General features: G+C 43.4%; 1 protein-coding gene across 1 annotated transcript; it reads right to left on the reverse strand.

The window, feature by feature from the left end:
• Positions 1-1,960: 1,960 nt before the first annotated feature.
• Positions 1,961-16,497, reverse strand: LOC127005002 (venom phosphodiesterase-like). The gene is made up of 15 exons (XM_050873472.1): positions 15,452-16,497; positions 13,696-13,726; positions 12,204-12,419; positions 11,700-11,843; positions 9,489-9,605; positions 8,531-8,638; positions 6,547-6,784; positions 5,739-5,953; positions 5,073-5,255; positions 4,726-4,818; positions 4,441-4,576; positions 3,776-3,958; positions 3,392-3,599; positions 2,857-2,998; positions 1,961-2,514 (listed from the first exon to the last, which is right to left on the reverse strand). The coding sequence occupies exons 2-15, from the start codon at positions 13,723-13,725 to the stop codon at positions 2,329-2,331; spliced, it is 2,199 nt and encodes a 732-aa protein (XP_050729429.1). The 5' UTR covers position 13,726; positions 15,452-16,497; the 3' UTR covers positions 1,961-2,328.
• Positions 16,498-17,020: the final 523 nt, after the last annotated feature.

Consider the following 17,020-nt stretch of genomic DNA (forward strand, 5'->3'; position numbering starts at 1 on the left):
AAAAAATAGGTGTTGGGAGAGTGTGGCAGAGCAGCGGGGAGGAAAGGACTCACTAATCTGGTTCCGCTACAGCATCAATGACGGACTACTGAAGCACAGTCACATCCTGCTCTCCCTGAAGGCACATGACAAAGCGTTTAATGTTTCTAAGGAGTGAAAAGCAATACAGCAGTTTGGAAATTCTAAGCAGTGTGGGACTTGCGGAAAACTTTGCTGTAGATTCACTCATTTGCTTGTCCTTGTTAGTCCTATGCATTTTTTTGTACGGTATGAATTGTGGTTAAACACTATAAACAGAATCATCCTTTGCCGGTAGTGTGTCGTGAGCAGTGCTGTGTTATCGACAAAAACCGGTGTCCTTGTTTCTGTGAAGGATATATATTTTTGTGCAAGTTACATCTGGTTTGACAATGTATTAGCTTGACTTCAGTGTTCAGTTGAATCAGTTCGTCACACAGCACTGTAGCAGGCCGGGGATGGGTATAGCCGAGAGATGTATGTACTATTCCGTTCAAATGTTTTTAATACTTACGTGACAAACCAGGGATGTGTATTGTTATGTACAGTTATGGAAAACCTATCAGTTCCCCTTGCTCTAAACTCGTGATTTGGCGCTCTCTCCCCATGCTGCAAGTTACATGGGGAGGAGGAGGAGGGGGAGAAAGGCTAGGAAGGGAGAGAGGGATGTAGGGAAGGACCTGTTTATCCCCTTCACTCCTCTCTCCCTTGTTCATCCTTATCCACCTGTTAACTCACTAGGTATTGTTTCCTCTCCTCCTTTTTACTCTTCTTACTTTACTGTCACTCTCTTATTTTTCACATCCATGTCTGCTGAAGTTTGGGGCTCATCTGTTTGGGTCTAGATAATTTTTCTTTCCCTCGATGCCCTCTCATTCATCTTAATACTACAACTACTTTTAATAATACCCCACATGACTATATACACACCCACTCCCTTTCTCTATCCTCTTCACACCCTCTTCTCCCTTTTCTACTCCATGTGATGACTGTTTACCCACCTCCTCTTCCTCTCTCTCCCTTCCTCTTCTTCCACTCCCTATTACTTCATGTGACACTCATTTACCCAGTCACTCCCTTTCTCTCCCTCTCTCGCCCTCCACTCCCTATGAACCCTACATGACAAGCCTTCACCCTCTCCTCTCTCTCCCTCCACTCCTTACGTACCCCACATGACAAGCCTTAACCCTCTCCTCTCTCTCCCTCCACTCCTTACATACCATACATGACAAGCCTTAACCCTCTCCTCTCTCTCCCTCCACTCCCAGCGTACCCTACATGACAAGCCTTAACCCTCTCCTCTCTCTCCCTCCACTCCCAGCGTACCCTACATGACAAGCCTTAACCCTCTCCTCTCTCTCCCTCCACTCCCAGCGTACCCTACATGACAAGCCTTAACCCTCTCCTCTCTCGCCCTTTCTCACCCTCCACTCTCCTCCTACCCAATGTAACTTTCCATGTAGAAGAAGCCACCAGATCACAAGGAGTATAGAGTGCATTGGGGTGACGTTTCTGACCACACCCGTACGCCAGTCCTTGAGTTATCTCCGTGCATCTCCCAAACCGACAAGACTGTGTGTGTTGTTTAGCGTTGAATGAATGCCAAATAAAGATAAATCACTGCCCACCTTTGTTATGTCATTCAACATTCTCATATCCGCATGCTGTGGTGTGTGTGTAAGTGTGTGTGTGTGTGTCTGTCATGTTCCGTCACACCTTTCTGTTAGTACTTGGCATTTACTACTGAGGTTCGACAAAAGCGGTCTTAATTATCTCCTTCTCCTTTGTATCATTTCTTCACTGTAGCTTAAGTTTGTAAAATGTGTAAAGAATAAAATAGAAAATTGTTTGTGTCCTTTGAAAGTATTTGACGTTACCATAATCGGATTTTTTAACTGATATGTGAGACTTTATGAGCATAGGAAAAGGAAAGGTTATCAAGTCACTGGTACTTGTCATATTGGCTAAGCATTAAGAACACAAACCTGCTATTTATCAAGCTAAATGCCACGTGTTGCGTCTAATTTTTCAAACATCATATCAGTCTTTATTAACAGTAGTGTATCTGATTTGCCCTATTTTAACCCATTTTTCAAGGTGTAGATAGACGGTTTTGTTGTTCCTTGTATATCACTTTTTATGAATGAGTTTGTAATATCTTGACAACTGTGAAAATCCAACCCTTTTGCCTGAATCTGATACCAAAAACTGGAATCAAAAAGCCGAACTAGACACATATCTGTTAATAAATACTAATATAACATTCAAAATATCAAGCGCTGGACATTCACACCATCACTCCTTGGGCCTCTAAGCAGCGCCTCGGCCCCGAAGAAGGCTGGGCACGGGGAAGGGACTCTGCCACATCTTGGGATGGGAGCGGAGGACGAGGGTGGTGCGGTTGAAGGTGCTGAGGTCCGGGTAGAAGGTGAACCCAGTGACCACCTCAACGTCATGGACCTTGGCGCTGAACTCCTTGGCGTACTCTGCGCTTTCCTGTGTGGAAGTTAGGTTAGCAACTTTAGCCATCAAGAAGATCTGGGCTTATCAAAGATCCTAAGTCTCTGTGAGTGTGCCCAAGGCCTGAGATGTTCTTGCAGATGCGTAGAAATCTTGCACTGATAAAGCTTTTTTTTTTTTTTTTTTTTTTTTTTTTTACAACAAAGGAAGCCGCTCAATGGCAACAAAAAGAAAGTGTGAAAGTGAGAAGAATGAAAGAAAGTGTTGCTGTGACAAGACCGCCTTGGGATATTTGGTAACACTGACAGCTACAGTGATAATTCCCGGGCCTGCTCCTGTCTGTCACTAACATGCCGTTGCAATCTTGGGGTAACTCACCAAGCAGTTGCTCATCATTTGGTCCTGTGGGAAGATGAAAGCGTCAGCATCCAGCATTGCGTGGGGACACTCAGCTAAGGACGGCACTGTTTCCAGGCAGCGCGTCACCACAGCAAACAGGTCAGACGGCACTTCTGGAAAACTGAGAGCCATGTTTGGGCTTAGTTCAGATGCACACTTTGTACATCATGCCATAGATACGAGACTTTTTATTTGTTATACTAAGTTAGCGTCAAGTAAGGTATAGTTTGGGGCATTCACTATAACTATGCATGTCATGTTGGGGTCAGTTCAGATGCTAACTATGTACATCATGCCATAGATAAGAGACTTTTGGTTTATTATATTATATTAGCACATTTTTTATTCATTATTGATTTCTTTTTTTGCTCTTGAGCTGTTTCCTTTGCTATAAAAAAAAAGTAAGGTACAGTGTGGGGCATTCATTATAGCTATGCATGGAGGAAAATAAAGTTTGGGGCATCAACTATAACTACACATTACCTCAGTGCTCATCTCCTTCACATTCGCTCACCTGAAGCCAGCAAAGTCATCTGGGTACGAGTCGGCATTATTATCAAACACCGGGCCCAGGATGAGGTTGAGAGGCCCTAAGACCTGCACCCACCCCGACACCAGGTGGCTCACAAGCTGGACCCATCGCTCTTCCAGGGAGGGCGAGACGGGCACGGCATTGCTCACTAGGTACGGGATGCGGGTGAAGGAGCTGTTCCGAGAGTACACTGGGATGGAAGGCAGAACAGGAACCATTTAACCCCTTGACTGCAGATTTCCTACCAGAAGACATCACCAAGCTACAGGAATGGAACAAAAAGTGGCTGCTACAATTTAATGAAGAAAAATGTAAAGTCATGCACCTTGGGAGGGGATATCCAGCATGATCCCTGAGAATACATGCCTGGGGGGAAGAGAGGATACATGGAGGCGTTGAAGGGCAGCGACGTGTTATAGGAGCCGCAGGTCTGGGTGGTGTCCGGGGAGAGCCGCACGTCACTGGTCCACGGCTCCACAGGTGTCCCCAGCAGAGGTTCCTCCACGGTGAAGCTGGTCCACAGAGGCATCTTGAGGGCTTTCGAGTAGGCTGGAGAGATGAGTCAAGATGAAGAGAGAGGAGAAAAAGTTAAAATGGTCAATATGAAGATAGATAAACTGCATTCTTTTAATATGGCAAAAGGAAAAAAGACCAACCAATGGACTATTTATATGAAAAGACTAGTTACCCCTTCCCCTACCATGTATTAATCAATGTACTGTTATAATATCACAACAACTGAGCCACCAAAGTTATCCTCATCATATCTCTCTTGTCTGGACCAGTACATTCTTTACATACAAGTGAATATTATCAAATGGAGGACTTGCAAATCTCTCCAGAATACATCATCATTTTTTATGGTTTCTTTGGGAAACTAAAACCCAAGAAGTGAATATCATTGAACTGAGAAGTTGTGAATCTCTTCTGAATACATCATTTTTTTAAGGTTTCTTCGGGGAATTTTTAACCAAAGAAGTGGATATTATCAAATGGAGGAAGTTGTGAATCTCTCCATACTCCAGACTCACCAGTGACGTGGTCTGGGTGGTAGAGGAGGGTGAGGTTGGCGGGCAGGCTGCCGGAGTAAGGGACGCCCCAGGGCACGTGGGTGACCTCCAGACTCTGCTGCTCCTTCAGAGTGAAGTTAAGGAAATACAGCCAATCCTAGGAGGGGAAGATTTATTAAAAGATGTGAGCTCATTTTCATGGCTACCAATGTTCCAAAGCTTCTAATGAAACAACAAAATTATTCCCAATTCTCCCTCTTTTATGAATGCAAAATATATCAATGGGTTATGGTTTCTCAGGCTGACCTCTGGGGCTTGCAGGTCACCCTCACAGCCAGCCATGTCCAGCAGGGGGCCCAAGTCTCCTGAAGGGAACTCCAAGGTAGGTGGTCTCTCCTCCTGCAGGAAATAAGTGTGACATTAACATTAACCCATACAATAATGTTATGTATATAGACATCTGAAACTAAATTATACCACCTCATTGTAGCATCCTGTGATTTATTTTTAAGAGCAGTGTATTTCAAGCATTTTTACTGTTTTATTTAGCTGTCAGTCAATCTCCTTTATTATAAGAGAAGTCATGACCTCTCTAAATAGGCAATAAGATCCTAGGTAATAAGACCACTTGAAAAATAAAACCTCCTCCTGACCTCTGGAAGCTCTGGGTACGCTGGGGGCTGTGCCAGGATGTGGTAGAGGGAGCCCAGCGTGCCGTTGTTGGGCGCTGGCTCCACACCAGTCAGGTGGCACATGAGGTTGTAGAGCTCGATGTTGTGGAATGGCGCCACCACGGTGCTCTGGAGGAACTCTGGCCCTGTGGCGATGAACAGAGCCTGCAGAAGGAGAGGAGGCTGTTTTGTCTCCCATATTCAGTAGCGACTAAAAGCAATATGATGAATAGAGAGTACTATTGATACATTATATATTAAACAGATTCAAGCAAAGTCTCACAAACAAGGGGAATGTTGAAAAATAGAGTTCAGCATATTGTATGACCTGAATTTAACTGATTGATTACTCTCATCATTAAAAGGAAATACGATAAAGGAGGAAGGATGGAAGTGCTTATTGCCATCCCAGTCCCCATGCAATATAAAAAAAGGTGCAGGGATTGTTTAAAATGAAATATATGCAATACTAGAAAAAATAGAGAAATTCAGGTAAACAAAAAGAGCACTGACTCAAGACCCCTTACATCAATAGTCTTCTTATATTAGTCATATCCATAAGCTATCGAAAGTATAAGAAAAAATATATCCTATACTAGAGAAAGGATAAATTCAGGTAATCGAAAGAGGAAACACAAGAGCCCTTACATTCATGGTTGTCTGGTAGTAATCATAGCCGTGATTCCCAAGGTTGGTCAGGACATGGGACACGGACACCACATAGCCGGGCTCCAGGTCCATAACGATGTCCTCAATGCGACGGTTGTTGGAGAAGTGCAGGCGGGTGGGCAGGTCCTCCCGGCGGTACACTCGCATCTCGTCACGCTTGCACGCCAGCTTACTCATTATGTCCAGTTCTGCAGCTGTCAATAGAAGAAGTTAATGGGTCCCTAGGTAAGGCGATTAGCATGAGTGCGGCAATATATTTGAGGTCCATAAATATCTCGTTAGGTAAAGATAAAATAGTCGCATCTCGTCACACTTGCACGCCAGCTTACTCATTATGTCCAGTTCTGCAGCTGTCAATATAAGAAGTTAATGGGTCTCTAGGTAAGGCGATTAGCATGAGTGCGGGAATATATTTGAGGTCCATAAATATCTCGTTAGGTAAAGATAAAATAGCCTCATCTTGTAATGCTTGCAGGCCAGCTTACTCTATGTCTCGCTCTGCAGTTGTCAATATACGTATAAGGGAGTTAATGGTTTGCTAGGTAATTGTATCTATATATGAGTGTGAAAATAGAGTAGAGATCCATTAATCTACATTCCCCATCCTCCACTCACCATACCTTTCATTTTCAGTCATCCTTTCTTTCATTTTCACTCACCCCACCTTTCATCCTCACCCCACACATCATCTTCCCTCTCTATATCACCTCACACATCATCTCCCTTCTCTCTATCATCCTATTCTTCACCTTCCATCTCATTCTCATTCCACATCCCTTTTTATTACCATCGCTCTCGTTCTTGAGGTCAATCCTCGGGAAGGCCCCAGTGTAGATGTTGGCGAGATCATCTATATCGGGAATGTAGTCCACCAGCTTGATAACGTGATCTGGTAGGCCCACAGAAGAGGCCATCCCGTGGTCGGCCAGGACGATGAGGTTCACGCACTCAAATATCCCGCGCTCTGTCAGGCCATCCACGAGGCGCTGCAGGATTCGATCAACGTATTCGAGCTTTGCGTTCACCTAAGGAGATCAAGAGGCCATTTTAAGATACATATGAGACAGATGGCAAGGAAAAGTGACTGTTTAGTGATCTATTGAGCGTAACTTAAAAGAGAAAGGCAAAAAGGTTAGCAAATATCCCTCGCTCTGTCAGGCCATCCATGTGATCAACGTATTCGAGCTTTGCGTTCACCTAAGGAGATCAAGAGGCCATTTTAAGATACATATGAGACAGATAGCAAGGAAAGGTGACTGTTTAGCGGCCTATTGAGCGTAACTTAAAGAGAAAGGCAAAAAGGGTAGCAAATATCCCTCGCTCTGTCAGGCCATCCATATGATCAACGTATTCGAGCTTTGCGTCCACCTAGGGAAATCAAGAGGCCATTTTATTATTATTATTTAGATAAATGGTAATGGAAGACGACATATTCATTGACCTATTGAGCCTAACGCACAGAGAAATGCAAGAAAAAGGTAGATATATCCCACGTATATTATTTTTTTTTTTCCACCACACCCATTAAGAGGCCATTTAAGATAACACGAGACAATGCAGTAACTTAAAGAGAAATGCAAAAAACAACAACGTAGAATTAGGATCCCTTTATAGAGGCAGACAGCTATCCTCAACGTCATCATCATCATCAGCATCAGCACCTCCCCACTTGTCACACGGTAAGTTGCTTTCGAAATTTTAGTGTTTTCATGCATTAATGACGTTATCCAGTGTCATGGTCTTCAGGTTTAAGGGGATATTGTTGCATTCACACGGGGTAATCCTCAAACCTCGCTTACAGGCTCTCGAACTAAGGGATTCTGTATAATATTGTTCTTACGTGGGGCAGTTGGAAGGCATATTTAAAGGTCCATGTTGCTTCTAAGGGAACAGATTTACAAGACAAGGAAGGGAGAGAGAGAGGAAGGAGTCTGTGGTGCTGACGGAGGCTGTACAAGCGAGAAAAGCTTTTTACGTACAAGTCCTTGGGCGCTAGATGCTATAAATATAGGTTTCATTGATATCTCTGGAAATTTGTACGTGGTGAAGATAGATTGATTGATTGATAGTTTATTGTTGCAGGTAAACAACAAGGGAGAAGGGAGGAACATGCCATCCCAACCCCCAAGCAGGACAGAGTGTGATTATACAACTATTAATACATGTGTAGGGAGCACCATGAAACATAGACTAAAGGGAGTTAAGACGCAATAGCTAACGACCTCTGTGTTGTGGGGAGACGTTTGAAAATACTGATGGCTGGCTGAGCAGTGTAGTCGTGTGCTTTCTATAATATCATCTGTTACTAGTTATTTACATACCTACATAATCAACGAATGGAACGTAATGGAAATGGAGCGGTGCATAGGAACTATATAGCGAGCACACTTCTAAGGCTGGAATGGAAATGAAATGAAAATGGAAATCAAACGAGAATGGTGTATACGAACTAACGAAGATACAAGGCTTGAAATAATGAACCTCCACAGTTGAGAAATGAAAATGGAAGCGAAAATGGAGCGGGGCACACAAACTAGCGACGATATCTTAGGCTTAAAACAATGAATCTTTACACTTGAGAATTAAAAATGGAACGAAATGAAATTGGAGCGGTGCATAAGAACTAGCGAATATATCTTGGGCTTAGAATAATGAAGCTTCACACTTGAGAAATGAAAATGAAGCAAAAATGAAGCGGCGCACACGAACTAGCGCATATACTTTGAACTTCAAAATACAATGACCGTCCGTAGTATACTTGCGCGTCGTACCAGGAGGCTGTCCGGGCCGAAGGTGTGCTCCGTGTGGTCGGGCTCGTCGAGGTAGAGGGAGATCCAGGCCGGTCGCTGCTCCACGGGCAGGGACACCCACTCCAGGACCTGCCGACACACACACACACACACACACACACAGAACGTTGAGTTAATATGTGGGGTAATTATAGGAATTTTTTAGGTTATTTTTGTGTCATTAATAAGGTGTGGTTCTTGAGTCAGAGGGATATATTGGGTTGGGCGTATTTTTTTTTAATTTTTTTTTTTACGTCTTCGACTGTGGCGCCGGTAGGCTTGTTTAGAGGGGTCTAATGGCATGGCACAGGCAAGTGTTTATAGTGGCGCCATCTTGCATTGGCTCATGCTGCCCCCCGGAGCTCATCTTTAATCCTAGAATCTAGAGTCCGGGTTGATAGGTGGTCTTCTGGACAAGCATGTGGGTAGTTTTAAACCACTCGGCGGCGGCTGAAAAATCTCAGCCTGGTGTCACCGGTCGGGGCGCGAACCCGCGTCGTTCTGAACGCGGCGCCGTCACGCTATCCACTCAGCCACCGCCTCCCCTTTTATAATTATTATTGGTCCAGATGGATACTTAATAGGGTGTTAAATATTTTTATTTGGTAGACTTAAGAGGTTCAATTTGAGGTTCCTATATGATTCTGGATTTATTTTCGAGACGTATTTTTAGTTTTCAGTAAGTTCGTGAGGCTCATTCATGTCAGGTTTAAAGAATACATAATTGTGTACATACTAAGTAGAGCATCGAGACTCATCACCTCCCGAAACTGGCCTCTCTTTTGACCACTCTTCTAAACTCTTTTCTATAGAGGCAGTGATTAGCGGACTTACTTTTCTCTCATTATTATTGTCTTTTTGCCCTTGAGCTGCTTCCTTTACTATAAAAAAAAGAAGCTACGCGTGACCCCATTGCTCATCTCTGTCACACCTTCCTCACCTGGTCCACGCGGGCCTCGAAGGGGATGTTCTCGTTGTAGGCGTACCAGTAGCTCGGGTGCTCCCCTCCTATGTCCGCGTCAGACCCCGGCCAGAAGAAGGTGGCGCTGATCTTGCCCTGCACACACACACACACACACACACACACACACACACACACACACACACACACACACACACACACACACACATGGACAGGACATATGGTTTAGAGTTTGGATAATGAAATGATTGATAATGATATAGATAATAGAGAAGATAATTAAAATACGGGGCCATTATATATTGCGAGGTTAACTGAACATATATACTTTTAATATTTTCTTCGTATTATTTAAAAACGTTAATCAGTTCGTGCCTTTAGATATACAGTGTTTCAGTCCGTATGTTATTGTTCACGTACAGAATAAACATATATACGAAGAACAGAACATCAAATTAAGTGTAAACAAAAAGATCATAAAATTGATACAATAAAAGTGGGAAAAATAATCAAAAGTAGGGAAGAAAATGGAATTGAATTATGAAAACAGCCAGAGGTGGGCAAGTGCGGTACTAAGTGCGGTAGTACCGCATCACAAAAAAAGTACCGCACTACCGCAAGCTTTCTGAAAATACCGCACTACCGCGGACCGCACTTAACAATCATGCGGTACTTTTTGCGGTACTTTAGAAAACCATCGAAGACATTTGCAGCGCGGCATGCTCACAGAAATGTCTTTTTTTCTTTTTTTTTCTTTTTTTAATGTGAATCGGACTCAATCAGTCATCAGAATCAGTGATTCAGTCATTCTGACTTTACAGTTATTGTTCAAAATTAAATACTAAATGAATAACTCAGAGTAAATCTGTTCGTCACTCAACCCAAGGCGGCGCCATGACTGCCTCTGACGATGACTGTACAAGCAAGCACTAACACTATCGCCGCTCATGTCCCGTACAAATTTTTCTTTGATGCATAACATAGTACATAGAACTACTACTACATACTATATTTGTTTTTAACTTCCCTGTAACTTCTCTATTTTATCATTCTCTCTCTCTCTCTCTCTCTCTCTCTCTCTCTCTCTCTCTCTCTCTCTCTCTCTCTCTCTCTCTCTCTCTCTCTCTCTCTCTCTCTCTCTCTTCAATGTAGCCAAGATCAATGTTGTTTGATTATAATAATAATAATAATAATAATAATAATAATAATAATAATAATAATAATAATAATAATAATAATAATAATAATAATAATAATAATAATAATTTATTATTATTATTATTATTATTATTATTATTATTATTATTATTATTATTATTATCATCTCCTCGCTGAAATTTCCACGTGGTTTCTTCGCTGAGTTATGAGACACCAGGGCTTACAGGTTTCCCACGAGAGCCGCTATTAACAGTTGCAGTTGATGTGTTTTATCTTAATATGTTGGACAGTTTGAGTAATGTTTCACTCTTCCTGTCATGACTCTCCTATATTAGTAATCTTTCGTTTTCCTTCAAACGCTGGAGAGTTCCTCCCCTTCCCCTTCACTCCCCCATATCCCTGCAGCTGCACCACCCTTCCTTCCTTCCTTCCTTTCTTTCTTCCTTCCCACCACTTATTCCTCTCTCACATGACGCTGATCTCCTCCTCCCCCTTCCCTATCCCCTCCCTCCTCCCTCGGAAAATTGCATTCCCTTCCTTCCTCCTCCTCCCCTTCCTGTCCTCTACTCCCCGGCCTGTCCCCCCTCTTCCTCCTCCCTTACCTCCCTCTCCCTCCCCCAGTCCTCCTTTATTTTTTTTTTTGTATCAAGTTATTAGTTAGTCAATGGATAGCCAGGATAGGCACTGAAATATTTTTTTTATATTGACTAGTGACTACCGCTACCGCAGTACCGCACACCGCGTACCGCACTGGGAAAGGAAAAATATTGGAACCGCTTTACCGCAACCGCACTACTCCGTAAAAAAGTACCGCACTACCGCAACCGCACTTCTGATTTGTCAGTACCGCACCCACCTCTGGAAAACACAAACCATGTATTGGTATTTTCACTATTATCATCATTTCACTACGATAGAAACTCGAAAATTAGATCAAAAGCAGGAAACAAATAAAAAGAGAGGATTAAGAAAAAAACACAAACATTCCCCGTCCAAAAGATCTTATTCCAGTCTAGTATGAGTATTATCACTGTTATCATTTCACTGCGATTCATGCTCTCGGAAACCCACCTGCCTCGTAAGGGTGTTCCAGATGGGTTCACCGCCCCACCAACGCCCTAGTAGAGCCTCATCGCTGCCAACGCTGAAGGTGGCGCCGAATTCAGGATCATAGAAGTCGTTGGAGATGATCCCGTGGGCCTCCGGAATCATGCCCTGTGTGGGGGAGGCGGCTCAGGGGGTTGTCTAGTATTATATTGTTCTTTAGGTTTGATTTATATGTTTGACGTAAAATAAAGAAAACTCCCGCTATATGACCTCTCTCCTGGTCTCCCGTTCTTTATTATTTGGTTGGAGCGGCGTCTAGCTGGCTTTTCTTGTGGCTGGTTTTGTTTTTTATGACCTTGAGCTGCCTACCTTGCCGTAAAATAAAGAAAACTCCCTCTATATGACCTCTCTCCTGGTCTCCCGTTCTTTATTCTTTGGTGGGAGCGGAGTCTGGCGGGCTTTTAGGTAGCGGTGTTTTTTGTATGCCCGTGAGCTGCTTCCCTTGCTGTAAACAAACAAAATAGTTACCGTGACGATGGTGTAGTGGTTGGGGAAGGTCTGGCTGGGGTAGGCCGGGTGCATGAAGGCGGCGTGCACCCCTTGGTCGGCCAGCGCTTGGAGGGTTGGAGTCAGGCCGCGGTTGATGAAATCAGCGCGAAAGCCGTCCATGGAGACCAGGATGACGGGATGCTCCACGTAATCGACGGGGCACCCTCCTGCCCCTCCCGCCGCCGCCGCACACACCTGCCGGCACGTGAGGTTGGGCCATACTCATAAACAGTTCGGCGCCCAAACACATATATTTGACACGGGTTTCTTAGTAGTTTTATGCATATCCAGGGGTAGTTTAGTGACCCTGGTGGTAGTCTGACCCTTCTTCTGTACCGTGAACTTAAAGAAAACACTCATTAGAACCCGGTTAATCTCCTTTTTGGCCTTGGAAATAGTTGACGTAAGAGGCGGAAGCGTCTGAGAATATCGCACTGTGTTTGATCAGCTGCAGCTTGTAAGGTAAACAGGATTCTGGTTTTGGCCCTCGGCGTCGCGAAATCTTGCGAGTTAAGGCGAATATGGATGGAAAACGACGCATGACTAACGTGAACGGCAATTGCTGACATAGACATTTAATATACTTTTTTTTTGTACACATGATAAACGTATAACTAAATATCTTGGTCAATAAAGTTCAAACATCTCGAATATTCTTCAGCGTAAAATCTAATAATGCAACACGAAATATTCTTCACCCATTTGGCTTTTAACAACAACAATCAACATTCCGAAGGTTTATGTTTATTTTCTGAAGTGATTTGTACGATGTTCAGTTTGATATTCCGATATGAGAGGTGTGAAGGGACTTTTTTTTTTCTTTCTTTCCTGTTTTCCTTTTCATATAATCATCATTATCGTCAGCATGTAGTATAATTTCACTACTGAACACTCATCTCTCAAACGTTTCCATTCATCTCTGCTTTGTGCCTCTAATATCCAGTTTCAAAGTAAACGTTCCATAGATTATTATTATTATTATTATTATTATTATTATTATTGTTATTATTATTACTACTACTACTACTACTACTACTACTTCTACTACTACTACTACTACTACTAAAATCTATAATAGAAGAGACAGTGACAGTAAATATATAATAAGTAATAATATAAAAGGGGGCGAGAGAGGGGGGGGACTATAACAAACCGAGATAGCATTGACGTAATGGACCCCTCTGAACACTTGTCTGGGTGTCCGAGGGAGGGGGGGGGACTATAACAAACCGAGATAGCATTGACGTAATGGACCCCTCTGAACACTTGTCTGGGTGTCCGAGGGTGTGGCGCCGCCCGTTGTATATGGACTCAAGCCAGTCGATTAAGTGACCAAGGAAGGCAGACTCGTTAGAAAGCCAAGGTGCTATCGGTTGCCTGCTCTTCCATGTTGCTGTGTTTCTCCCTTTCCTTCTCATCCTCCTCCTCCTCTTACTACTACTACTACTACTACTTAGATATGGGTACTTACAGCGCCGATGAGCAGCCACGGCGACGCCATACTAAAAGGAGGAAAAAAAGCACGATGATTAATATTCTCACATGTTGAACACTCCCCCGCCCCAAGCAGGGTTGGAAAAAAAACGTTTTTTTTTGTGTGTGTGTATTTTTGTTTTGTTTTTTGTTTATTCCTCGCATTTATATGTAAATCAATTTAAATAATCAATTAAAAAGTAGTCAAGGGTAAAACAAAAGGTTTGAAGTATTATATGAAGGATAGACACTTGTTTAGGTCCTGTTGATACAGGTTGTTAACTTGTACTGTACAGGGAACGAACGGGTGAGGCTTGACTACCGGTCACTCAGCACTCCTAAGTTCCTCGGTCTCTCCTTGTCGTGAGTGAGAGGATCACACTGTTTAATTGTTGTGCTTAGCGGGACACCCTGGTGCGGTTAGTAATCACCCTAATATATATTTAGTATAAATTATACGTAGAGTCATAGAAGAAAAGAAGTGTTTCCTGTGTGTGTGTGTTATCACTTAGACCAAGGGTTTTCCAGGGGGTACGTAAAGGGTCTGTCAGGGGGTACGCGCTCCCCACGGGTCGTTACGGTTAGGGGCCTGGCCGCCCACTGACTTGTACTGCACGCGTACTGGACAGGGAGAGAGGCGCGAGGTGTGGTCGGGCACGCACCACTCGTGAACGGTGAACTGGAGATTGGTGTTGCTGCTTTTTTGGCAAGTTGGTCCCTTTGTGGCTACTGTCTTTACCGATATAGTAATTACGGAATGCTGTGTCGATTTCAGTAACATTATTATCGCAAATTAACTGTGTGGCATTTACAAGTATTAGATTGAGCCCTGACTTATTCTTAATGGAAAGGTTGATGAAATAGAAAACACTAGTTTTTCATGTGTACGAAGTGGTGTTGTGCGAAACGATTTACTATTGCTGCGATGTATAGTCACGATGTAAGATGGCCTTGATTTAAGTGTGATTTGTGGTGTGACTGTGATATGGCTGGGTGTAATGTAGCGTATCCGAGTATGGTTTGGCTTGGTGAAACCGTGTCGTAGCGTGGTGGTTGTGTGATGATGTGTCAGGTGCGTCAAAGCAAAAACTAGAACACGAGCAAATAAGATGAAGAAAAAAAAGTTGTTTGATGTTATTTATATTTCTTTGGAAGATCTTTATGGATTTTACTTTTTTTTTTTTTTCATGTACATATATGGACCCTATTTATCGATAGGATATAAAACTAAATTTTCTGTAAAATATTAAAAAAAACACTGGCTTTTTTTTTTTTTTTTTTTGGGGGGGGGTTGGGGGGGTTTAATGCCAACCCTGCTCCCAACACACACACATATGCATGACCCCCTCCCTCCCTCCCCACCCTTCCCTCCTCTCCCCCAATTCTTATAGAGAGCTTTGAAGACATCTTTGCGTTGCACTGTGTATGTTTTTTTTCTTCACTGCATAAATGAGGCGAGACATTTAGCTTTCCAAGACCTCAAGAGATAAAGGGATAAAAAGTACGATATATAGGACATTATTAGTACTATCTTGTATTCGTTGTACTGTAAACCGTCTCAATTGATAATTTGATACATAAATAACAGCACTACGTCATTTAACTCTCTCTCTCTCTCTCTCTCTCTCTCTCTCTCTCTCTCTCTCTCTCTCTCTTTTCACTATGAATTGTCGTTGAACTAGGAACACTTAAGCTCTAGATGGTTGAGTGAATGACTATCTCAACTGTTCAAAAGAGTAGCACCATCTTCTTACATTATATCGTCGAACTGTGAACACTATGCGGTGGATGGGTTAGTGCGTGGGAGGAGGATGAGTAGGGACCAGTTGCGGCGGTGACTCGACTGGTTCTGGCTGCTGACTGGCGGTGCATTGGAAGTTCGGAACTCGCGTATGACTGAGGCTGGCCGCGCGTGACTCTTCGATGCTGTACGTAGGAGGGCTCACATATGTCCCTATGACTGCGACTGCGCCTGGGAAGCGTGCAGGTGTTTTCACTTAAAGTTCTGCTTAGAAGTTATATTTAATGGAGTCGATCAGCCGTTTGTAATGTCTAGAACTGAATAGTCTGACGAATATGATACGTATAATGAACGTGAAAAAGCACTCATGAAAACCCGATCAATCTCCATTTCGGCCTTTGGAAATAGTTAATGTGAGAGGTGGAAGCGTCTGAGAATACCAACCTATACATCCTAGTAACGAACCTCTGGCAGCTTATTTATCCCGTTGCCATCACTCACTAGATCAGGATGCGGGCGGAATGTAAAGTGCAGGCAGCCATAACCTTGTAAACACGTGGGCGGACTCGTAGGCCCTCCCGGTGAACTATCGTGTTTTCCCATGGCTCTGAGTGCCCTGAGAACATGGACCATTGGTGTGGCGGACATTCCCATCAGGTTAGTCATCTTTACAGATGGAAAATGTGTAGAGGTTACAGTGGAAGGGGGAGGATTCTGCTTCACTGAGGTAGAGTGTTCGAGTATGGGGCGGGCGTTCGAGACACTACCCAACCCCTCCCTCTTAGAGCTCCCATCCTCCACCCTTTCCCACCCTTTCCGTTGGTTTGTGCTAGTAGGTCAAAGTTTAGATAAAATGTAAAGATTAATTAGAGACAATTAGGGTTAATGCTGCATATTATTTAGCTGGAAGCCTTCCCCGGGGTCTATGGGCCTCTGGAAGACTCTGGGAGGAGCGAGCAGGGGGACGGGGAGCAAGGCCCCGCCCGCGCCCCGCGGGGCACGGTCAGGCGCCAGGCGGGAAGTGTTGCCAACTCGCCCAGATTTTTGTTACATGTTCATTCTTGTATGATCGAATATACTGTAACGTTCTAGACTGTACTGTTCGGTATATATATATATATATATATATATATATATATATATATATATATATATATATATATATCTATATATATAGAGAGAGAGAGAGAGAGAGAGAGAAGAAGAGGGCGAGAGGAGTCAGTCACAGTCATAGTAAGTCATAGTCAGCTAGTAGTCAGTGAAGAGTCAGAGTGAATTGTACTATGGAGGAATATTAAACTACGGAAGCTGTGCTAGGTGTTTTACATATCTCCCTCCCACGGAGTCTCCTGACGGCGACACGGAACCCAAGTAACACGTCCGGCACAACAATATCATTATCAATATGTATTTCTATTCCGATTTAAGTTTTAATATCGGTAAATAGATAACTGGGATAGCATCGTTCTGAGCTTAAGACTCCTCACCTTTTCGTATCCCTCACCCAATGCTTATATACTGAGGGCATCTGGTACGTACGTCTTAGAGCAGTCCTTGAGTTATCGCCGTGCATCTCCCAAAC

Source organism: Eriocheir sinensis, chromosome 1, assembly GCF_024679095.1.
Source record: "Eriocheir sinensis breed Jianghai 21 chromosome 1, ASM2467909v1, whole genome shotgun sequence".
NCBI lineage: Eukaryota > Metazoa > Arthropoda > Malacostraca > Decapoda > Varunidae > Eriocheir > Eriocheir sinensis.

What these genes read in the sequence shown, in the direction of transcription:
- LOC127005002 (XM_050873472.1), bottom strand. Translation starts at nt 13,725, where the DNA reads ATGGCGTCGCCGTGGCTGCTCATCGGCGCT. An exon ending in CCTCAAGAACGAGAGCGATG is followed by an intron (nt 5,954 to 6,546) that starts GTAATAAAAAGG and finishes TTCTATTGACAG; the next exon opens with CTGCAGAACTGGACATAATG. An exon ending in GATGACTTTGCTGGCTTCAG is followed by an intron (nt 2,999 to 3,391) that starts GTGAGCGAATGT and finishes CATGGCTCTCAG; the next exon opens with TTTTCCAGAAGTGCCGTCTG.